A 24,367-nucleotide genomic window follows, 5' to 3' on the forward strand; every position below is an offset into this window, starting at 1 on the left:
CTTTATACACTCAATTTAAAGATCTATTCAAACACCGGTTGAAAACACATTTTTAAACTCTAATGTTGTGTGCTTTTAATAAGCACTGGAACTGTTTCAAGTTGATCTTCTTCCCCCGGTGGTACACTGCCTTGCAGAAAGATCTGCCTGACGGGAAGCATTCACGGCAAGAAATAACCCCAGGCAGTGTCATTGGAATCGTTGGAGCCGAAGAGGCAACATAACAGAAACAGGCATGTGTGTGATTATTTGCTTCAATGTAACAGTTTCTCTGTGTGATGATGCAGTAGCCTAGTCTGTCTAGTGTGCCACTTTCTTTACTCTATCGCCTGTTTCATTCAGTGTGGCATCATGAATAGACACGACTCAGTTATGTTTGTACACTGACTGACTGATACATTTAGCAGCCTTCTAAGTCCAGACGGTTGTCAAATCTTAAGTAAATAGAAGAGGATTGATCAGTGGTGGAAAAAGTACTCACATTTTTTATTTAAGTAAAAGTATCAATACTGCTATATAGGAATAGCAGTAGTTATACTTTTACTATATACGCAGTATACTCAAACCGAAAATGTTGGGGGGGAAATAGTACACCCTGTAACCACAAGAATGCATTCTGTTACCGCGCGCGTGTATGTCCGCGTGCGCGAGGGAATAACTACAGCACATACTCTGTTACAAGTAAAGTCGGGAATTAAAAATGTACTTGAGTAAAAGTTCTTTTTTTGTAGCAAAAATGTAAAAGGACCAAAATTAGAAAATACTCATTATGAAGAATGTCCCATTTCACACGTTTTCAAATGTATAAAAATCTTTTGAAAATAGCAGATCTACCAGCACACAATGTGTTGCATTGTGGAGCTTGTAGATCTGCTATTTTCAAGTGTCCCGAAATATTTACGGCTGAAAATTGGTTATGTAGGCCTATATATACATTAACCAATTTATAAAGCCCTAAATATTTCGGGACATTTTAACTACTAAAACGTAATATGTAATATGATAATCACATTCATCTACAAAATAACTAGTAACTTAAGTTTTCATGTAATTGTAGTGGAGTGAAGTAGAATATTTGCCTCTGAGATGGAGTAGAAGTAAAAGTACAGAACATTTGAAATACTCCAGGAAAGTTAAGAATACCTCACAATTGTACTTAAATACAGTACTTGAGTAACACGTACTTATTTACACCACTGTTAAAAAGTTAAGAATCAATGCCCGTCGCTGTATAAGATAAGCGTTACTTTATTTAGAATAGCTTTCATACAGCGTCACCTCAGCCCATGAGTTTTTGTCTAATGTTCTCTAATAGAGAGCGTTGTGTGGAGAGGCAGCTGCTGCCTCCATGTGATCAATGACCTAACGGCCTCCAGCCTTAAGGAGGGGATAGATAGCCTAAGCCACTAGTTGTTCAAACCTTTTATATTTTACAAGGTAACTTGAACTCAAATGATCAACGTCATAATTATTCCCTAGTTATGTATATTCCACTCAAATGCTATTTCTACCAAAAAATATTCATGCTTTTAAATCAATATTCATATTTTATACTATTTATCTTTAGTCAATATAGCTAATTCTATTTCTCAAATGTTGTACTTTTGAAGGAATATTTCCCTGAAATGCTTTCCACTGGAACTGCTTTTTCTTGTTGAACCCAGAAAATGCTACACATGGTTAAATTAGAAAAAGTGCTCCTCGGAGCACAGGTCTCCGCCAGGTCAGGTAGGTTATTGTGGGCCAGGCAGGCAGCAATGTTGATGGAATATGAAGAATCAGACAAGATCTGTAGGAGTAATATCGATAAATGTCTTTTGCAAAAACCTGCCTCCTGGTGGCGCTATAATAGGGCAATGTCATAATGGGTGGCATTTGTTCCTCAATGTAGGGCGAATGTGCGTGCAAAGTTTCACCCAATTGGACACTGCTTTCATGATTTGAGGCATTTTGTTCAAAGTCCTGTCCTGTTTGGCGCTATAACAGGCTGATCTGAAAAAATCAGGGCAGAGGTTCTGCTGGCATCCAAGAAGTGTGTGTGCAGTTTGCTGGAGATTAGCTGATGGATGGACACGCACGCACGCACTCACGCATGCACACACGCATGGCAGACAGGGTGCAAAACATAGTCTCTGCTACACCTTCGGCCTGGCGGAGACAATTAACACTGAGGGCTTTTCTGTGCATACTGATTATTAAAGCTATTGATTGACCTACATGCTTGTATTTCATACAGGTAGAATGGCAGGCCTGTGGAGATCCTACCAGGTCTTGATGACCAAGTACCCATGGTCTGTCCAGATAGTGACTGCCGGTAAGAAAAACTAAAATGCTAATATTTAAGAGACATCACTGTAGTGTAGATACATTGATAAATGAAAACACGGAGCAAGATGTAAAAACTGATGAATAGGGTTTGTGAAGTAAGAAAACCCAGAGATAGCTTTATTAAATGGCTGCATTATAGGCCTATTGGGTTCTCAGAAAATGCATTCATCATTTCATTTGATCATTTGTACACTCTCAGAGTTTTAAAGAATAAAGCCTGCACACTCATGCTCCAGTACATTGATGACATTTTGTGCCAAGAGACACAGAGGCTTTCACTGTGTACCTACATTACCATGTCCTGTAGAGTGAGTGGGAGTGGGGTGAGTAGTAGTCCATGTAACCTAAATGTCATAAAAGGAAATTTCATAAATCTGTCAGTAGTCCATGAAACCATTTTATCAAATACAATGTCATAAATCTGTCAAAGCTGACAAGCTCACAATTGAACAATGACACTATATTTAACTAGTTTCTTATGTATTAATTGACTTGTTGTAGAACAGTAGTAGTAGTGGAGCATGAGCCTAGGCTACTACCGTAAACATCAAGTGTAATATCATTTCATAATCACTAGATGGCAGCAGTAGGCAGTGTTTTGAGTATCCTTCTGTAGAGCTATTTGGTCTGGTGTATATGGTATGAAAAGACCCTGATATTGTGTGGTATAATAATCACTTCATGTAAACACATTCCTGAGGTGGAGTACCCATATTTAAAACTTTTGACTTGGATCCTGTTGATGTTGCACAGACAGGATAAGAACACTGTCTGTTCATTAACCACATACTTTAGTGAAAATAGCCACTCTACAAGCTCACAACCCGCATCCTGATGTGCTGGAAGTTTGTAGATCTGCTATGGGTCTTTAAATGCTTTGAAAATTGTAGCCCACAATGATGCTGGTGACATTGGCAATTCATGCAATGCTGGGGGTAGACTGCTGAACATCAAATGCCTTCCAGTGGCCAAGTGATCAGAAGATATACAACGCTCCACATGTCCCAGACTTTTCTCCCTTCTGGCTCCCAAACTGTGGAACAAACTCCCCATTGCAGTTCGAACTGCAGACTCCCTCCCAATCGTCCGCAGTAATCTGAGGACTCACCTCTTCAGACACCACCTTAGCCCGTAGCACTTGCCGTAGCACTTGCCCTACCCTTGACGACCTTGCAGGTTTATGCAAAGGCTAAAATGTCATTTAGATAGCATGTTGTGTAGACGTGTCGATGCCAGATTCATTTGTAGACCTGGCATCCTATAGTGGGTATTGTTTCAAAGTACAGATTATTCATTTTTTAATATTATACTGTTTAGACTGATGATAGGTTCTTGGTTTTACTATGATCTAACCTTTTTTACCTTGCTTACTGTAAATTGCTCTGGATTAAGAGCATCTGCTAAATGCCAACAATACAAAGACTTCAAGTTTACATTTCTCTAGTGCCCAGTTATCGCAAAAAATATATAATCAAAAAATATATATATATGTATATATGTATATATATACACGGCAGCAGTGGCTCAGGAGGTAGAGTGGCCGCTTGGGAATTTGGTTCCCCCTGGATTAGTGTCAAAGAGTCCATGCGAGAAAGACATTTAATCTCTAGCTCTTCCGATGAACAGGCTGGTACCGTGCATGGTTTTCTCCGCAGTCTGTGTATATGGGTGAATGCAATGCACATTGTAAAGCAGATAAAATTGCTACATAAATGCACCGTTTACTGTTAAGGTATAGTTACTATAAATTGTATTGCCTTCCTGAGAATTTGTAGTAGGTGCCTGTGTTTGTGTGAATGGACAATTCCCTCTAGACCTTGTCACTGGAATTGTGTTGCTAGGGAACAGCTTATGGGTCTGAGTTTATTTTCTGTCAGCCTCTGATATTCACAAACAATGCAACAGGAAATAAACATGGACCCATTTGGAATGTTTATGATGGGGAGTGTGAAAAGGTCTGCTTGTGCTGTTGTGACAAGACTTCAAGGCAGTGGCGTACCCACCTAGAGGCAGGGCAGGCGGCCGCCTGCCCAACTAAAATCTAGCCTCCCCTAGAAAATAAAGTAAAAGACTGAAAAACAGGCAGTGAAAAACATCCAAAGAGAATAGTGGCCGTCGGACCTCGTCCATTCATGCGGGCAGGCAGCCAATCACTACCGTATCCATTCAGCAGAGTACTCACGTGGCATAAAAGGGGCTCTGAGTGAGCAGCTTGAGCCATTAAACTATAACATGAAGAGACCACCGCTGAATTATTGATTGATTCATTATACTTGCATATTGTTTTTATTAACGTTTTTCAGTTTTGTAGTCAGTGTAGTGTTGTTGTTAACTTGTTTCCCCCGAGATTTCCCCCCGACATCCCGGGGGTGTAGAGAAAAAAATCTCGCCTGCCCTAAATGTAATTTCTGGGAACGCCACTGCTTCAAGGTCTAACATTTATGTCGTTGAACAGCAGCTTGCCAACATGCAAAAAACAACATGATTAGGCTATAACAGTCTTTTTTTCTGTAGCCAATTAATTTTTACCCCCTTTTTCTCCCCAATTTAGTCGTTATGCCAATGAATTCCTCCCCACACACATTTTTGTGTCGTCACTGCTGTTGTATCCCCCACCAGGGGACGTAGGGCCTTCGTCCTACTACTTCCGCCCAACACTCCCTGCTGACAGGTGCCACCCCAGGCCGTAGGAATACATGCAGTGACGCCCACGAACACGGGCCAATTGTGTTCGTACAGACACCCGCTAAAGCTGGATGCACCACGGTGGATTTGAACCCACAACCTCCGTGGTGGGCAGGGACTTCACCACTGCGCCACCCGAGCACCATTATAGCAGTCTTTTAGACTATATGCAGGCTGTAAGGGCTCATGAGTCCATACAGAGCCTGTACGAGCAGTCGGCAGTCATAGCGATCATTGTGGACTCTCAAAATCCACTTTTTTTCTGGAAATGAACCTTATGCACTACAAACCTTATGCACAACGCGTTGTGAAAATCAGACCACTTGAAGCTATATTGTTTGTTCCAGCCAACAGAAAGCTGCGAAATCTTATTGTAATAGAGCAATAAATAAACACTTAGTACTTTTGCACTTTCATTCTTAAACTTTAAGACTTTAAGTCTTCACGTTGTCAATATTAAATGTATAGTCAAATATCTCTTATGTCTAAGATGTTTTATGTGACGCAACTGTCTACCATCGTGGCAAACATTTCTCATGCTTTTTTTATGTGAAGACAAAGTTCCGCTTGGGGACAATAAAGTTTACCCTTACCTCTTACCAACTCCAATGAGTCATCACCATTGTTTTGGACTTGTAATTGGTGGAGAAGGAGAGGGGAGTGGGCAGGAAAACAAAATTAGACAGACAATTGGTGTACAAGAGGAGTATGGTGGAGAGGTAGAGCTTCCAGAATGTATGCTGTGTGTGTGTGAGAGAGAGAGAAGAGAGCAAGCACACTTAAGATGCATATCTACCACCGTATTTCCACACACGGTTGTGTGATTCATTGATAACGGGATATGGGCCATTTCATATTTGTATATAGACTAAAGATAATAACAATGCGTGAATTTATTTATGACACATTTCATTACAAGCAACCTCATTGCGCAACAACATTTGAATACTACACTGTAAAATCCTGAGTGTTAGCTGTTTTGACTTTTGAGTGTGAAAATTGTCCCGTAAGGATGATTTGAAATGCACATGAATGACCAAGATTTAAATATGCACACACTGCCGGCATAAAAAGGAGGAGCTAAGCAGAGAGTGTGTACAGATGTGTTTGTGAATTAATGATACAGCGTGAGAATCAATGTGGCAAATAAGTGAGACGAGGCATGTTAGGATACAGTATGTGTTGCTCCAATACTGCAGCTTTAGTTTCCATGTAGTTCTTCTACACCTGGTGCCACCGGTCCCTCTTTTTTTCATTAGCTTAATACCCAAGATTCTCTGCCAGCCCAATCCCTTTACATTGCTGCACTGACCCAGAATGTGTTGGTACTTTGTATCTGGCCTGTGTTTGTCCCCCGTTGACATTCTTGTGTCTGTGCAGTCAAGGTGTCTTTTAGAACAGTGCTTCTCAAACTTTTTCCTGTCAAGGACCCCTAAATTAATATGTATTTGGCCGCGGATCCCCATGGGAGAATATTTTGTGCCAGAAACCCCATACAAGATGTGTTGGGTCTCAACAACCGACATCCCACTACTCCGACTACGTGGCTTCCGCGTGCGGTTAGGGTTAGGTATAGGGTTAGTAACTGTCGGAAAGGCGACATGTCGGCTTCCCGACATGTAACCCTCAAACTGACTGAGAAAATTGGACTGACAAACTAATCAAATGGCAGGTGTGGGGAATTTGCCCAATCACGCTAAGGCTGGGGTTGTCATGGCAATCAATTGGCTCATTTGTTTGAGTCTTTTCTGGTATCCGACCGACTCAATGTCGGGCACTGCACTCCCTGGGGTATGAACATACATACATATGTACGTACAGAGATTCAGTGCATTTATTGTAAGATTTATATCCATATTTACATTGTCCCCAAATGTGGTCTATGTCAGGAAATTTCAAATTGGGGATAAAATTGGTGTCTCCAATTGGATTTTACTGAAGTTCATAGGGTTGGGATTAGAGTAAGGATTTATGCAATGAATATAAGTCAATGCAATGTCCCCAAAGTTTGCTAAACGTTTGTGTGTGTGTGTGTGTGTGTGTGTGTGTGTGTGTGTGTGTGTGTGTGTGTGTGTGTGTGTGTGTGTGTGTGTGTGTGTGTGTGTGTGTGTGTGTGTGTGTGTGTGTGTGTGTGTGTGTGTGTGTGTGTGCGCGCGCACTTTACGCCAGTGGAAAGTGTCAGATTATGAATCACACATGAAATATATTTATTGTCTCTCAAGGCCCACGGTTGACTTTTGCTCGGTGTTTGCCTGTGCATGGGCCTGCTTTCTGTTGCCCTAACCTGCCCTTATTATATCTCCTCTGACATTTTAAGGAAAGGTTAGCTCACACCCAGCTGGGTACAGCTTATATTCTTAACCAGTGCTGTGTATTTTATTAACAGCGGTGCGAAGGGTGAAGATGACAGTATCTCCGTACCGCCACCAGGCCAGCCAATCAATGACTTAAAAGGATACCACCAAAGGCAGATTTTTTTTAACATTGGTTCCATAGACATAATTCGTCACATGAAGGACAAATAAAGTATCCATCTATAAACATAAAATAAAAATAGGTAGACTTAAGTCTAGCCTAGCCATTTTCACTTGGACGTTGCATAATTTACAACTGTTAATAAATATAGATATTGATATAGGTGTCAATATAATGTACATCATCTATCACCAGAGATATGAACATACATCTATCGTCAGTGAATGGATATATGTACAGACTATCGACAGTGGAAATGACTATATACTGTATGAGGCTGATTACATGTAACATGATATATGTACAGTGTCTGCCAGCCTGCACACAGGCCCCTTTTCCACCAAAATAACTTTGGTTCTAGGACCAGCTCCGTTCTTGGAACCTTGGTACTTTCTAGCAAACCGGCCCGAACCGTTCCTGCGTTTCCCACCAGTTATAAGCAGAACCGTTGTAATCAAGGATAGGCTACGTCATGAACGGAGGGCGTTAATGTTTACAGCCTACGGATAGACATTTGTTTATTTCACGGTGGAAATTCAATCGTCAATGGCACAGTTACAGTTTTCCAAAATAATCTTTGCACACATTTTTTTAATTGAACCATTATTGTAAGATATTTAGGCTGTCAATCCGTTATGAATGCATACCCCTATGTATACTATCTAAAGTGGATATTGAGTTGATTTGTGTGTTTTAGGCACACATGCATGCTTTGTTTGGATAAATAACTTAAATGATATGGAGTTCCTGCTGCGCCAACACATTCATGACAGATTACACCCCTTCTAAATGTACAGTATATGAAATATACTCGCACTTTCATTTTACACAAGCAGAGATGAGGATTACTGAGTCATTTTTTTCAGACTCTGTGAGACAAAATACATCACTGGCATTGCGCGATTAAGCCTACAAAAAAGCTTAGCCTACATAACAGAAAAACAATACATTGATTGACAACACTACTTAATTCCCTGAGCGGTAAATTACGATGATGATCTAGAGTGATCACCTTAGATAGATGTAACTAAACAGCCCCAACCTGAATAGCGTTATTCTATCAATTGATTGTTAATAAAATATGTCCTAATTTGCATTAACGTTATGGGCAAGAAAGTTGTCCCAGATTGATACGTCTGACTGTTAAGATTCTGTTCATGTAAAGTGACAACAACACAGAAAAGGAAAATCATCATATTCTGTACAAATATATTTTGATTAGTTTGGACTTTACACCACCTAAGATGAATCTTACATGGTGCAACCAAACAAAGACAGCTTTAACTATCAAATGAATTGCACCACTGCACTGTTGTTGTTGTTTTTCTTTTTTTAAAGATGATTGTGCACCATTGTTTGTATCGCACCTGCATCTTCCAACCTGTAGAATATTGAAACGGCCACTTTGGTTCACAGGTCAGGGCAAGAAAAAACAAGTATTTTTTGGGTTCCAGAACCAACTTTTAGGGTTCTGAACCAATCATTTTTGGTGGTTCAAAACTAGGTGGGGAAAAGAACGAACCGAACTTAATACTTAAGTGTAAATCCCAGTAGTCCATCCCAGTCGTCCTTCCAGCTTCCTCCTCATCCTCCTCTCCACAACCACCATCAGATTGTCCAGTTTAACTCCCAACTACAGAACTAATCGCCAGGTTGTTGTTTGTTAGTGTCCTGGAGTTGATGTTACGCCCCCAAACAGACCACGACAAAGCAGAGGACACTGGATAGTGGCTACTACTAACTGGTAGAACATCTGCAGCAGCCTGGGGCTGCTTCCTGGGGAAGGAGGCAGAGGGAGGAGTAGGGGTGATGGATGTGTGCAGTGCTGCTGAGCTCGGTTAGGCTGGGAGGTCGCACGCTGCATTGGTTCTTGGTTGGATGTAGATGGGGATGACAATGGCGTATGAAAAGTTACATGCTAAATATGGCCTCATTCCCACAGCCAGCAGTTCTATGTCCATATTGCAGATCTGTTCCTTAACCTGCTCAGGTTGACACACTGTTTTTGTTTCCCTCACACATACTCAGCTTGATCCTTACCTCTTAATGCGATGGAACTCATTTTTTTGTGAGCTAAAAGTTGCTTTTAAGTGTAAACATTAGGCCCTCTCACGGCCATGTTCATTGTCACGACCATTGTCCAACTGGGCTTCACCAAAAAAAAAAAAAAGGCTATAAACAGTATGAGAGACGCAAAAATAAATATAAAGATGATGACCATATTACACCTGTCCTCCATGACCTACACATACAAAATCCTGTTTACCACCTACAAGGCACTCAATAATCTGGCTCCCCCTACCTCTCTGATCTTCTCCAACATTATGTCCCCTCCCGTTCCCTCAGGTCCAGTGAAGCCAACCTCCTGGAGGTCGCCAAGTACCGTACCTGGGGGGGATAGGGCTTTCTCTATTGCTGCCCCCTCCCTCTGGAATGCACTCCCTAACCCTATTAAAGACGTCCCTTCCCTCCCTTCCTTCAAAACCACACTCAAAACCCATTTCTTCAGGATAGCCTTTCCCAGCTGAGGTCGAGTTAAGATGTCCCCCCAACCCATGCTTAGCCTTTTATCATTTTTAATCTAGCACTTTTCTTTTTATTCTTTTGTGTTTTCTTAATAAAGTTGGTTTCTTTTCTTTTATGTAAAGACTTTGGGTACTTAGAAAAGCGCTATAATCTGAGCTATTATTATTATTATAACACCACAGAGCTTTGTTAAACCATGTCTGCTCCCTGTTGAGTTTGACAGTGTGTAATACTGAATACTGTAAATATATCCATGTTTTGCAGTGGTATGGTATACGTCGTATATCCACTTCTTTTCTAGTGTACATAGTGTATATTTTAACTCGCATCAATCAGTTTTAGTGTTGTATATAGACCGGAAAGGTCGATAAAACAATCAGACAGTGGCACACACAGGCCACACACACATGCACCATTGCCAACATGGAGTTGCTCACTCACAGTGTTGGTGTCTCAACTCTCATCACTTGACTTTACTTCTTTGCTCCACTTCATAGTTTGGGGCCCTTGTCACAGTGTTATATTATACAGGTATACTGCCCTTTGCCATGGTTTTCCAAAGATGCGAAGTGCACAGAGGCTTTGCAAATGGTTTTAACTGACAAATATGAGGTGGACAAATGTAAATGTATATTCAAATCCGACTTCCGTCTTGTCTCGTACTGTATGTCTCTTCTCTCTCCTTCTCTGCACTTGGTTTCCTACCTCTACACACTCCTGAAATGAAACATAAAAAATGACACAAAATAAATCTACAGTACATTTTGTTTTGGCAGCATTAAGGCTTGGGCCACCTTGAAATCTTTTGTCAAAAGTAGTATACCGACTTCTCCAAACACTACTGTGAACCCACCTAACTTAAACGAGAATGTTCTCTAAATAGTGCGCTTGATTTAAGACGCGCGCATGTTCGCGCGCACACCTGCCATTGTGTTAAGAGATATTTTCTACAGTAGGAATCAGGGCAGGGTGTACAATTCCAGCAGAGTGAGAGAAAACTCATCCTTCAGAAAGTATATGAAGTAAAAACCTCTGCCGCTTGTTCAGTTTGTTTAGACACTAGAGGAATTGAAGCAGCTGTCTCTGTGTCTTACCATATACAGCACAGTCAAGTTATCACTGGCAGCTAGGGCTGCACAATATAGCAATATTATATTGATATTGTGATGTGAGACTAGATCTCTGGAATTTTATTACATTTGTTTTAGTCGATATGGCCCAGCCCTACTGGCAGCAGTAATGAGGAAGTAATGTCCAATTTATTCCTCAGTTCTCTCTGTAAGGGAAGGCAAGGCACTCCCTCAGTATCCCAGCCAGTTCACCTGCTGTCCTTCCATCCCATTGAACAAAATTTGGCTCTCCTCAGCGAAGAAACCCCCAAACGTTAGCAGCTGGGAGTTTAGGACTGGTGAATAGGGCTGAAAAGTTAGGATGATTCCTTGAAGCCCTCAGCTGACATGCTGTAGTCCCTCGAAGGTAAACCTTTCCCCAAATCAAGCCAACCAAGCCATAATGTAAATCAGAAAATAACGTCACGAGACAAAGTACACTTTGCCATATTAGCCTTAGGGCAGATATTGCAGCTGATCAATTAGCACAAATGTATCACCCTCTTGCTCCTCTTGTCACCCTCTCACTCGGGGCAATTAAAGAGTGTGTGCGTGTGTGTGTTTATTAGTATATCATTGTGTTTATGTCATTGTGTTTTTGCCTTGTCTTAGCATCAGGAACATTCAACTAAGCAACAAGCAAGAGAATAGAGAGAAGTTTGGTGGTTTGACATTAAGAAGGCTCAATTTGAATGGTGCACACTGAGGGAAGTGAATGGGGGGTTGGCATCCATGCTCGTGCCTCCATTGGCAGGTGCCTGGGCTTGATTTGCCCACTAAGCATTGGCATACAATGTAATACAAGGTGACATAATGCCACTAATCATAATTCTCTTTCCGTCTTTATTTTCTTGCTCTCCTTTCTGTTACCTCCTCCTCACCCTTCAATGTTCTCTACTTTTGTTTGTTTCTTATTCTTTCTCCTATAACACTTTTTAAATGTGTTAATTTTATAATGTGGCTCTTTTGTGCCTTTTCTTAATGCTTTCAATCTTTTGTGTAAAGCACAGAATTGCCTTTTTGTTGGAATATGCTATATACAAATGCACTCGCCTTGCCTTCACATCCCCCTCTCTCTCTCCTCCAGGGTCATTGGTGGGTGTTGGTGATGTCATCTCCCAGCAGCTGATTGAGAGGAGGGGATTGGCCAATCATAGTATTCAGCGGACAGCCAAGATGATGAGTATAGGTTTTTTCTTTGTGGTGAGTCTCTCCTCTCCGCTCCTCTCCTCTATTCATTGGTGGTGTCGTTAATATAACCATACGAGTTATAATCTGGTATAGAAGCAATATATTTGGAATTTTCATAAGTGTGTATACAGTATGTGTGGTTGTCATGCAATACAGGCTCGTGCTGTAACCTCATTCCTCAGTTGAAATGCCTGCACTTCACCACTGAAACTTCATAATGGTTGCTGTTTTTTGTTCAGAACTTTACCCCCAAGCTTGACTCACAGTGCTGATAGCCAACTCAGAAATTAGAAACAGCTTTATTGCCAGATACATTTTGCATGTAGCCTACTAGGTAACTGAAAACAAGATGATCGACAAAGACTATCAAAAGAGTGCTAACAGAGTCACTACAGTGGCCTTTCTCTTTGGCACCTTGTGTGACCAGTGTGAACAGCTTTTTGATACATGCTACCTCCAAGTACCAGTACCAGTGCCAATTACCTAATGAAAAATTAAAAACAACATTTCCGCTATTAAACTGATCTCTTTTGCTTGGCAAGTATAAAAGGTTGGATTCAGAGTATATTGGCTTATTGACTCGGAAGTCATGTGACAATGAGCGGGTTTTGATATTGTAATTGGCTTACATACAGTACGTAGTCCTAGGCAACCCGGCCTGGGAGAAATATTCACTCCGTGGAGCACCCCATGGAGTGAGTTATTCTAAACCCATGTTTTGACACCAGCAGAAGTCACTCTCACCTAGCCACGTTTCTTTTTTTATTTCTATTATCAAGTTTTGACGTCACAGAGACGCAATCAAAGTGTATTTATATTTCCCTAATCGTCTTACATCACAACAACAGGCTATTGTTATTGTCCAAGGTTCCATAGATAGACAACATGTCAACATATTTGTCCTGGAAACTAAGCTCCGCTGCCACAAATAAGAAGCCTCAGGCTCACAATATTCTATTTTTATTTATTGTTTAGCTTTCTACTGTGTGTCATGTTTCTCTTGTTCATATTTTTTCTGTTTATTCCTTACCATTGAAATTCATAGATTTTTGTCAGATTCGTGTATTTTCTGTACATAAACTATTGGAGTTTTCAGGCCGAGCTGCCAAACTAAACCACAGCCCTACTCGCGCTCACAGTGCGACCACAGTAGGGCTTATAGTTTGTAGATCAGCTTTTTCTGGTGTGCGACACTATGCACAACCAAGTATAAATCAGGCATTATGCATTGTCGTGAGGTTGTTTTCCTCTCCCAAGAGGCAGGAGCTGACTTATACACGACTCTTTTCCCCACCAGGGTCCAGTGATAGGAGGCTGGTACAGGGTCCTAGACAAACTGGTCGTTGGAGGCACGAAGTCTGCTGCCATGAAGAAAATGCTTGTTGACCAGGTGAGACATCTGAGAGGTCATTGACCATATTTACATGGCAGCCATTTTGCTGTAAGGTCATAAGTGGGACATTCTTTCACAACCCATCAAGGTAACAAAATTCCTTGCTGCACCACTGTTGATGTTGGAAGTAGGCCCTACTAGTAGTAGTATTAGAAGTGACTGTGGGGCCAGGCTCTGGGCATAACTGTAGTTCCGGGTTTCCAGAAGGTGGCATGCTCGTTTCCTGTTCATTTTCCCATAGCTTTGTTTGATTGTCTCAGCAGTAGATTTGAACTGGAAACTCATGACACCTTCATACTGTATGTATTTCCAGTTCAAAACTACTTCTGAGCCTTCTACACCTTTTGGAAACTCAGGACTAAAGTTATGCACATACGGTAGCTTATCCCCAATACCATGAAGCAGTGGTGTGAGGCTGAATACGCAGGATGTTAAGAGGACGTCTTGCATGCTGCCCTTTGCCATTGGGTAGATTCATTCTCGTTTGGAGAGAGGAGAGCAGGCTTCTCATAGATGTAAATATTTTCCCTCTCAGCTTTCTCCAAACCCGGTAACCCACAGGCAAACAATAAGGCACCTGGAGGCTCTGTCCGTGGGAATTTCAAGCGACTGCTTTGACGTAACTTTTAGGAGTGAGTGTGTGTGTGGGGCAGGGGGTGGGTAGGCTGACCTTCTAACCGCAAAGCTTCTGTTTACTAACACTGGTCACACTCTCTTGAATGGTTTTGCAAAGTAATGAAGTGAGTAATTCAGAGAGTACCGTGACCCGTAATGCAGGAATATAGCTCTCGTTTCAGAAGGCATTCATTAATACATAAGGGATATTTTTACATTCTGCCTGGGTTACATGTACAAATGTGCCTTATCTTCAGGTGTAATAGAAAGATTTGGAGTTGTTGTTGATATTTAGTTACAAAGACTAAATATTACAATAATAACCCTCATAGCCTATTAGCATTACACTGGTAATTACAGTACAAACGTTTGTTTCCATGCCATGCATTCATGTACAGAACTACTAATGTATGCAATCACAAATACACACACTCATACAGACATGCAAATATAAATACATAACACTGAGGATAAATTAACATTGAATATTTTACTGTGTGTGTTTGTGTAGTTGTGTTTTGCTCCCGGTTTCCTGGGGGGCTTCCTGGGTATCTCTGGAGCTCTGAATGGACTAACACTGGAGGACAATGTTGCAAAGCTGAAGAGGGTGAGATGCCTTTGTTGTATTTATCACTAGTTCACTTTTTACATGTGTATTTATTTGAATTCATACAAAGCTTTACAAACACAATCAGTACTGAGAAACATTTTTGTCATTACACTACCATAACCACTGAAAAATACTTATATTTAGTTGACTGTCCACCAGGGACCCCTTGGTCTTCTTTTTCCCCCGCTATGCTTGGTTTGTAATCACTTATGCATGGTGTTATCTGTTTGTTGTATAGGAAATAGTTCTCTTCTTAAACATTATTTTTAAATAATAGTATTTTTCTTGGGTACACAGTACAAACTCAAGATTGTGGTGCAAACAGGCTGGTATGCTTTGGTGGTTGAATGGCACCAATTCTTGACACAAAATGGAAATACTGCACATCACAACAATAATAGGTTCTTCGGGTTTAAATCAAGAGTTTGCCTCACACCTGAAAACTTGCTTCCGGGGCACTGAACCTACAATACAACACAGTGGTTCTCAAAGTGGGATCCAGGGACCCTCTGGGTTCCTTGAGGGGGTTCCAAATGGACCCTCACAGGTCTGTAACTCTGAGAGCTGGTATAATGTATCTTTGGGTGCATCCACCCATGTACGTCGAGTTGTCGTACGGAAGTCGGAAGTCCCGCCCAGGCGTCCACTCCCATGTTAAGTTAAAAAACGGAAGTTCCGGTCCGGTTTTTCCTATAACATGGGAGTGGATGGGACTTCCGACTTCCATACGAAAACTTGACGTACATGTGTGGATGCACCCTGTGGGAGGCATCTAGCTTGGGACACGTGCTGTCGCTAATGAAGCAATAGGCCTTTCCCCCAGGAGACTGTCCTCCTTCTCTCAACCAGCTCATAGGAACCACCTGACCCATGTCTTTCTGTCTTCATTATTATTAGAAGCCATTTCCTGTGATGGATGGAGGGAGAGGGATGGGACTGTGGAAATAGCAATCTCGGGTGACTCATGTTTGAAGGTGTGTGTGTGTGTGTGTGTGTGTGTGTGTGTGTGTGTGTGTGTGTGTGTGTGTGTGTGTGTGTGTGTGTGTGTGTGTGTGTGTGTGTGTGTGTGTGTGTGTGTGTGTGTGTGTGTGTGTGTGTGTGTGTGTGTGTGTGTGTGTGTGAGGATAAGAAGCTGCACGCATATTTGTACACTTAAGTAAGAACAGGGTGGCATCCTGGTGGTGGTGCTGGCACAGATGTGTGTCTCCAGCTGACTCACACACCATTCCACTGCTCACCTTAGACTGATCATTGATTATTTAACCAAGCAATGGTATGGAGCCACAGTCTGAACAAAGAACCTGAAAGGCCAATCAGGTAAATGTCAGAAAAGACAGAAACAACAGACTAATGGGTTCCTTACTGCAGGCCCGGTGCAAAGTGAATGTGAGAACAAAGTTAGGCTGTTGTGGCATGTCAAATGTTGTCAAATTCTTTCTGTCGTATTTAATAACAGAAGATGGTGATGTGTGGAGGCACATTTATTTTCTGGGCAAGCTGGGAAAATTAGTCTGGGACAAGTAGCTGATTATCAAGGAATTAAGTAGTTTAAGTGTATCCTATTTGTAAAAATAGAACAGCACTATAACATCAAGGAGAAGGCACACTGGAATTCTGTGGGGGGGGGGAGTATAAAAGCATTTCTTTTTCATGGCTTTGCAAGATAAGAACTAACGAAACCCAGTGCTGACCAACACCTTTTGATTCAAGAGAGTATTTGTCAGTATCAAAAATCCTACACATATCATTACACCTCACTGCTTACCACGTCACCCAGGAACATCACATTTTACCACAAAAGGTGGGATTTCCCCAGGTTATGATGAAGATGGAGACCTGCCTGGTGAATGGCCTAAAACACCTCTCAGAAGCTGGCCAGAGCTACAGTATCTCGAAGTTCGCTATGTGCGTGGGCAAGGAGGGTACACCACACAGCGGCTGCGAGGGACCAGAACTGTGTCCATCAGATGCTTGAACATGGCAGGGTCGTTGCATAGGCCGAAGACAGGGAAGAGGTCCTTGTTGTGCCGCTGTAAAAACCTGCACACGCCTGCAAGCGTCTCCTCTGTTGGGCCTGTTACTGGCGGTGTTGGTGCTGGCAGTTCGATGCCCATTACTGGCTTCAACTTTGGCTGTTCAGACTTCGATCCCCTCGTTAATTGTTGTCAGGCTCTGGGTAGCTGGCAGGGCCGGTGTAACAGTGTCTTGGCTGGCTGTCATCGTGGGTAGCTGCTGTTGTTATGTCTGAGGTGGAATGCTAACATCATCAGCTTTGCTTTAGCAGTGATATAGAGCTATTGTCACGGAGCCCATAGGGAGACCGTTTCGCCTGCCCAAAAGAGTTAATCTACAAGCTAACAGTGCATCACAATGTGATGAACTACAACATACCTAGCAAAAAGGATTTCCAAAGAAGTACTGCTTGCCAAAAATGTGTGAAATGCAGACTTAAAAAGAAAAGAATTCCAAGGCACTCCGTCTCACGTGAAAAGATATATGAATTTATTTAGAGCAAGGCAAATGAGTATGACCAACGCGTTTCGACCTAGAAGGTCTTCATCAGGGTCTATCTGGCATTCTGGCTAATCAGTCACTTAAATACAGCCGTGGATGATGTTTCAATCAATTATGTTAGTGCGTTATTACGTCATTATCACATTTTAATTACAGTTCAAATGAGCACAATAATACCAATATTATGATGCTTGGACAGACAATAGACCTACATAAATGCATTGCATGACAAGTGCTGACGAAGATAATGTTGTGAAATAACAAAAACTGGGAAGCACACGTGACCCAAATTCTGGCAGCCATAAATGGACTACCATTTGTTTAACCCATTAAGACCTGAACAACCTGAAGGCAGAACCTCTTCCTTCAGAACCTCTGCCCCAAATGTTTCACATTGCTCTATTATAGTGCCACCAGAAGGCCGATTATAAAATAAATGTTGTCATATTGCTCCTAGAGATTTTGTCCAAACATCATGCAAATCGGTACACATTATCTCTAATGTCATGTGATCAAAACGGATCTGTCTGGTTTGTCATTCTCGTCATTGGCAGTCTGCAGTCTCTGCACCTTAGTAAAATATGACGCGAAATCTCTTCATTGGCCGTCAAATAGTCAACCATGGGCCGCCAGCTGAATAGTACGAAATAAAATCCTAGGTGCTGGACACAAGAGCAGTCTAAAGAGGAAAATAAAGTCCACACCCTGGATCATGCTCCACAAGTGTTTTTTATGGCCTTTCCTGGCCACTTTCCTCTGACCACTAGTTGAATAGGCCTGTAGACCAACACAAGGCTCTTATCTCTTTATTTATATCTTGATAGTAGAAGATTCTGCTTGAACTCGTCAACTCTCAGGTGTTGGTTCCATCAGTTGTTGTTCGTGAGCCTAGTTAGGACACAAATTATTTGCACTTTACTAAATAAAAGCTGCTTTGTGTGATATTCAGCCTCTTAAAACAAGCCATGGTGTTTCAAGAAAAGCCAGCTTTTTATTTTGAAGAAAGACAATTTTATTGTCCGCAGATTTCATCAACCCAATTACCATGTCTGTCAGTCAGTCAGTCTGAATCAAACAAGAAGTCCCGCACACTGTATCTTGCTGTGGCAACTCACTTTTTTTATTTAATGACAAACGTTTCGAAGGTCCAGACGATCCGTCTGGACCTTCCTCAATAGTGTCTTCAATGTCAGTCAGTCAGTATCATCTTAGTAAAGCAAAACACACCTGTGCATGAAAGCCGTTTTGCTCTACAAATGCTTTATTAATATTTTTTTATCATCATAAATTATTTATGAGTTTAGAGATTATTTTGTGAGTCCAGCCCACAGCAGTTTGCAATTGGCATCGAGCCTCTAACGTCAAAGAATCTACAATAATTGTGCCGCTCCCCCCACCCATACCCGCCAGTGAAAAGGCCAAGGGCATGCAGTGTGCCTGATGGAGACCATACCAATTCATTAAGTGTGCTGCAGGCTTTTTATAGAATCCACCCAAGACTATGTGCGTTGTGATTAAGATCCCAATAGATGAGACACACCTTTTCAGGGGTAATCTTTTTTTCTTTTTAATCATTGCCTCAAATTGATGGTCAACTTGCTTTCTTTACCTACCATGTAAAATGTAATTTCTAATACCTGATTCATACTTGGTTGTATGCCGTGTCGCGCATGTGCATCTAAATAACAGAAACAGAAACAACTACTAAGGCACTGAGACCCATTATATGCTCTCCAAAGAGTAGGAATAATTGTGACATCTTATCCCACTTACACAAGGATCACCACACTGTAAAATCCTTAGTGTTACAGGTCCATTTGGTTACATTTGTACACTCCTGGGAGTTCAATTATACCTGACGATTTTACAGTGCAGCAGCAATTTCAGCTCAGGTGGCATTGTACCTTGTTTGCTCATAATTATAAAAACAGTTACGCCCCAGCAAACAAACACCACCAGCAAGAAAATAAACCCAAAACCCATTGGAACATTGACTTTGTGTTTTTATATGTCAAGACACGTTGAGCTGACCTTTAAGTCAATAAAATAGGACATTTTGTGAGTTTGGATCAGTTTATGTAGGTTGTGTTTGTCTCAGTGCGTGTGAGTGTTTGAATTTGGACTAAGGTACTGGAAAATGATTGAATTCATGCTTTATTTAATCAATGCATGTAAATGTTATAATTTTACAAAAATGTGACATGCTCTTCCAAGCATCTCAAAAACAGCCGAACACTGTAGCATAGCAATGCATTTTGCATGCAAGTATAACTTTTTAATTGAATGGTTCTTTATTGAAACCATGAGGTGTGTGTATAATATTACATGGCAGATATGTTGGCCTACGAAGCACTGATCCGTAACTTCAATGGTGAAATGGTAGGTGTTAAATTACTACCCTGCCAATTTAACTGTGAGTGTAAAATACGGACCTGTCAGGGTTTTTACCATGTATTCAAGTAGCTGTGGATGCAGCCAGTTCATGGTGGTCAAGATAGGACTAGGAGAGGTGCATGGAGGCCCCATCCCTCCGTCCATGCCCTTTTAATAAATCATAAGACTGTTGCTTGGAAGCCAGTAGTGGTGACATCGGAGCGAAACAGCTGATACCCAGAAGACAGGTGGGTGACAGTTTAAATGCCACAGGAGAATGGATGTGAGTGTAGGACAAGAGGACAGATGACGCACAGTAATCAATTAAAATCTTTCGATACATACCCATCAATTGTGTTGTGGTTAAGACACTCACTTCTGGGAGCGCACATACTCCCACAGACCTGGAGTGTTTCCCACCAGAGCTTCCCTACTGCCTGTCTCTACTACACTGTGTTCCCACAGGTTTCCTCCTGTCTGTCTCTCCTACACTGTCTTCCCCTGAGCTTCCCTACTCTCTTGCTTGTTAGGCATTTCTAACAAGCAGTAAAACTGTAGCTACCAGGAAGTCCCAAAGAATTTAGGCTCACTAAACAAACCATTACAACTTATTATGATGCAAATAATTGATAATTTCTCTGTCTTTACAGGACTACACAGATGCCTTGGTCGCAAACTACTATGTAAGCTTTCCATATGACATTGATTCTCACTTTGATATCTGCATATCATTTGAATGTCTGAATGGACTATGCATATATATTTTTTATGAATGTAAAGAAATACACAATATAGAAATTCTGTTTGTCTTTCAGCTATGGCCACCAGTCCAGATTGCCAACTTTTATTTCATTCCACTGCAACACAGGTAAGGGTCTACAAGCTGACTGCCAGCATAATATCAATATGCTCTATCAAACAATGCAAACAAATACATACATATACATATGAATCAGTTTTTTAAGTCATCTAAAACATTTTAGCTACAATGTTACGTTTTTACAAATCATTTGGCATTTAAGTTTCCTATGAAATGGTTTTCAGTCCAGCATTTTAACAACTTTCTATCTTTCCTACCAATGAAAACCCTGATTTGATATTGCCTATGTTCTCAAACATCATTGCATTGTGGGATAAAACAAAAACAAAAAAAGAAAACGGCTCTTTCTTTAGTTTAGGAGAAGGTCTGTGACACAATAGTACTGTACATGTGATGTGATCTAATCTCAACCCAAGCACACCCTCCAAACATAAGACTCCTCTCTTTGCAGATTGGCTGTGGTCCAGATCGTGGCCATAGCCTGGAATTCCTACCTATCCTGGAAGGCCAATAAGATGTGAAGGCCCAGTCAAGTCAAGCCTCCCTACCTCACACCTTCACAGCAGTCAGTGTTGAAGATGATATTTACACTCACTTGTAGTGCGATATGGACTGTTCTGCTCCAAAGCCCACTTAGGGTACTTAATTATTTCCAGCGTAGAAAACTGACGAGTCACTCGTAAAAGGTCAGGGATAAGTGTTTGTACAATCATGACAAATTCACACTTGAGAGACTCAAGTTATTTTGTTATATTAGGAAACATGATTGCAGTATAACGTTTTAATTGTTGCATCTTCTTGTACAATACATTTGGAAACTGTTGACTCTTTTAAATGTAGAAGTGTTTTACATTAAAAACTCCTTTCCTCCATGGCCTTTTAATAAATCATAGACTGGTGCTTGGAAGACAGTAGTGGTGACACCGGAGAGAAACCCAGAAGACAAGGTGGTAGTTCAAATGCCACAGGAGAATGGATGTGAGTGCGGGACAAGAGGACAGATCAATTGTGTTTTGGTTAAGACACTCACTTTGGTTAAGATCGCACTTTGGATCTCAGATACAGAGGATAGCTGGCTTCAATTGGAATCTAACATCCTGTCACTCTTCATCCTTAAAAGCCTTGGTATGCAGGTGTCTTCCACTTAAGCCTAGGAGGCACTCTTCTAATCCTTTTGTTATCTGCACTTAAAAAAATTGGCAACAAATCAGACAGCATTTTGGCTGGACCTCTTTGTCTTTAGCTACACCGTTATGCAATAATGAACAATTTCAACCGGGCGAAACTGATGGGAGATTTTCCATCTGGTCTCCTCTAAACACCTTATCATTCCCACAGGTTCCGCCAGCTTCGGGTATTGACCATATTCTCCCAGTTACTCTGCTATCAAGGCTATATTTCTTTTTTATATAAACTCTTAACGGCAGCGGCGACTCCTGCTTCGCATAAGATCAAAACGGGTTGGGAAACCAAATTGGGCACCACTCTGTCAGACACATTTTGGGACGCTGCATTAAATACTATTAAATCTTCTTGTGCAAGACTTGGTCTCATCCAAAGTACTTCATAGCATTATAGCAAAGCTAGGTTATCGAGAATATATCAAGATCTCTCTGACACCTGTGATAGATGCTCCCAGGCATCAGCCGATTTGACACATATGTTTTCTCATGCCCAAGCCTGGTGGAATACTGGAGATATTTTTGTTATGTTATTTCAGAACTATTAGGACTGAATGTAGATCCATCACCTTACATTGCTATTTTTGGTGTCCCTGACGAGGAAACCAGAATGAACACCAGACAAAAATATATAGTTTCTTTCGCCTCTTTAATTGCTCGTCGCCGAATCCATCTATGGAAAAAACGTTTACCCCCTTCAAACACATCCTGATTGCGGGATTTAAAAGTGTGAAACTAGAAAAAGGTTCTGTCCGTGGTTCTGTTGAAAACTTTTATAAACACTTGCAGCCTCTCAACTTTCACTTCGAAGTACTACAAACCATCTCACTGGATTAGACAAGTGTACAAACCACCCCAATTTGAGGGTGTGGATTTAGGTTTATCCTGGATCATAACTCATGAGGCGCATGCACCATTCGAGGTTGAGTGAACATGCTGTTTGCAATCTTTTTCTTTCTTTTTTTCTTTTGTTTCTTTTGTCTTCTTTTTTTCTCTTGTGGAATATTATTATTATTTTTTTTATTATTCAAAAAGACACTCACTTCTGGGAGCACACATATTCCTAAGGACCTGGAGTGATTCCCACCAGACCCATCTTTCTGTGCCTCTCTTCTGTCGCCCTTCTCAGCTTTCTCAGGATTTGGCACTGGATAGCACCATTACTAAAATGATTTTTGTTATAGTAGCAAACAGTATTGCAGTATAACCTGTTAATTTTTTACATATTACAATATATTTGGAAGCTATTTACTTTTTGAAATGTAGAATATTAAAAACTCATGCCAGCATCATGTGTTTTTCTTCTCATTTCATAGGATTAGGGTTGTTTTGAAGGCTCAAGCTGTCAACAAATTTAACTCACATCTTCCCACAGAAAACATTAGAGGACTGACAAATAGATTGAAATTCTGCCAAATGGGGAGCGCAGGCTCTTTTAAGAGATTTGATTACATTTTATGCACACAGGCTTTAAAGTTATCAATTCAAACAAACCACATTTGAAAGGTTTAAACTTTAAACCTTTCAAATGTAGTTTGTTTGAATTGATTGATTGACTGACATTGACAAAATGCACATGCTTATAAATATTTGTACATGTATATCTGTCAAAAGGAAATAAGGAAATAAGGAAAGAAAAGGAACACAATCAAGCTTGAGAACTTATTTCCATTGTGGTCAGATGTATGAACTTTGCCTATAGCTTAAATCTGTACCATGGCTTCATGTTTTACATGAGAAGATGAATGAACAGAAATCATTCAAATATAATTATGTTAGGCCTGTATGCACTTACAGTATGCACTTACAGTACAAAACATGACTTTTAATCAACCATTCAAAGCGTAATAAATCTACCCAATCTAGGGGGGGGGGGTAATTCTCTTCCCATTAAGCAATTCTCTGGCCAACAGTGCTTGCCGATGAAGTTACAGTCTAGATGTAAGTAGTGTGATGTGAACTCATCACCTTGTATTTCAGCTATAACATAAGTTAATATAATCAGTCATTATTTTGACCGGGTGTGTTCTCTCCTGTGTGTAATAGGCTGGGCTAGTAGCAGGCCATAGCAGGATCTTGTACGGGTGCAGGTTCAGCACCACGGCCAGTTCCCGTTGTGTTTTGGCTGCAGCTCGTAGTGATGTGAAGCCATGCGGAAAGACATCACGATGTCTAACATACAGTAATGAATCATGTGGTGATATTCCAAGCTACTGGCTCCCATCATTCTAACCCAGGACCAGATTTTAGACCCACAATCAACTTTTTTCTGCTATTTTTGCTTAAACTTTAATTTAGTTTTCTCGGAAACTTCATGTCTGGCCTTACCCTGAATTCAATTGCCTTCGGATTGGACCAATCCTGTTTATACAGGCCTTTGAGCAAAAAGACACGTCATGTCATTCTGTGCCCATCTGGGCACCCTCAGCTTTAATTCTTAACGACGTTGCCTTTCAACCGATATTGTCACCTAATTTACAAGCTGTATGTGTGCTTGCTTTGACGTCAATGGAGAGATCTTGGATGTATATAACACCTCGCCGAGGG

At 41.1% G+C, this 24,367-nt stretch overlaps 1 protein-coding gene across 2 annotated transcripts; it reads left to right on the top strand.

The window, feature by feature from the left end:
- The first annotated feature begins 200 nt into the window (after positions 1-200).
- Positions 201-21,509, top strand: mpv17 (mitochondrial inner membrane protein MPV17). 2 transcript variants are annotated; one of them, XM_084082962.1, is made up of 8 exons: positions 201-237; positions 2,241-2,314; positions 12,211-12,326; positions 13,612-13,704; positions 14,834-14,929; positions 20,470-20,502; positions 20,635-20,687; positions 21,091-21,509. In XM_084082962.1, the coding sequence occupies exons 2-8, from the start codon at positions 2,242-2,244 to the stop codon at positions 21,158-21,160; spliced, it is 534 nt and encodes a 177-aa protein (XP_083939088.1). In that variant the 5' UTR covers positions 201-237; position 2,241; the 3' UTR covers positions 21,161-21,509. The 2 variants fall into 2 exon arrangements, with proteins under 2 accessions (XP_083939088.1, XP_083939089.1); XM_084082963.1 differs by having other exon boundaries at positions 207-237; positions 2,237-2,314.
- Positions 21,510-24,367: the final 2,858 nt, after the last annotated feature.

This window comes from Gymnoscopelus microlampas (assembly GCF_963454915.1).
Source record: "Gymnoscopelus microlampas genome assembly, chromosome: 16".
NCBI lineage: Eukaryota > Metazoa > Chordata > Actinopteri > Myctophiformes > Myctophidae > Gymnoscopelus > Gymnoscopelus microlampas.

Coding starts and splice junctions, on each gene's coding strand:
- mpv17 (XM_084082962.1), top strand. CDS start 2,242: ATGGCAGGCCTGTGGAGATCCTACCAGGTCTTGATGACCAAGTACCCA. Junction 13,705..14,833: donor AGAAAATGCTTGTTGACCAG/GTGAGACATCTG, acceptor GTGTTTGTGTAG/TTGTGTTTTGCTCCCGGTTT. Junction 20,688..21,090: donor TTCATTCCACTGCAACACAG/GTAAGGGTCTAC, acceptor CTCTCTTTGCAG/ATTGGCTGTGGTCCAGATCG.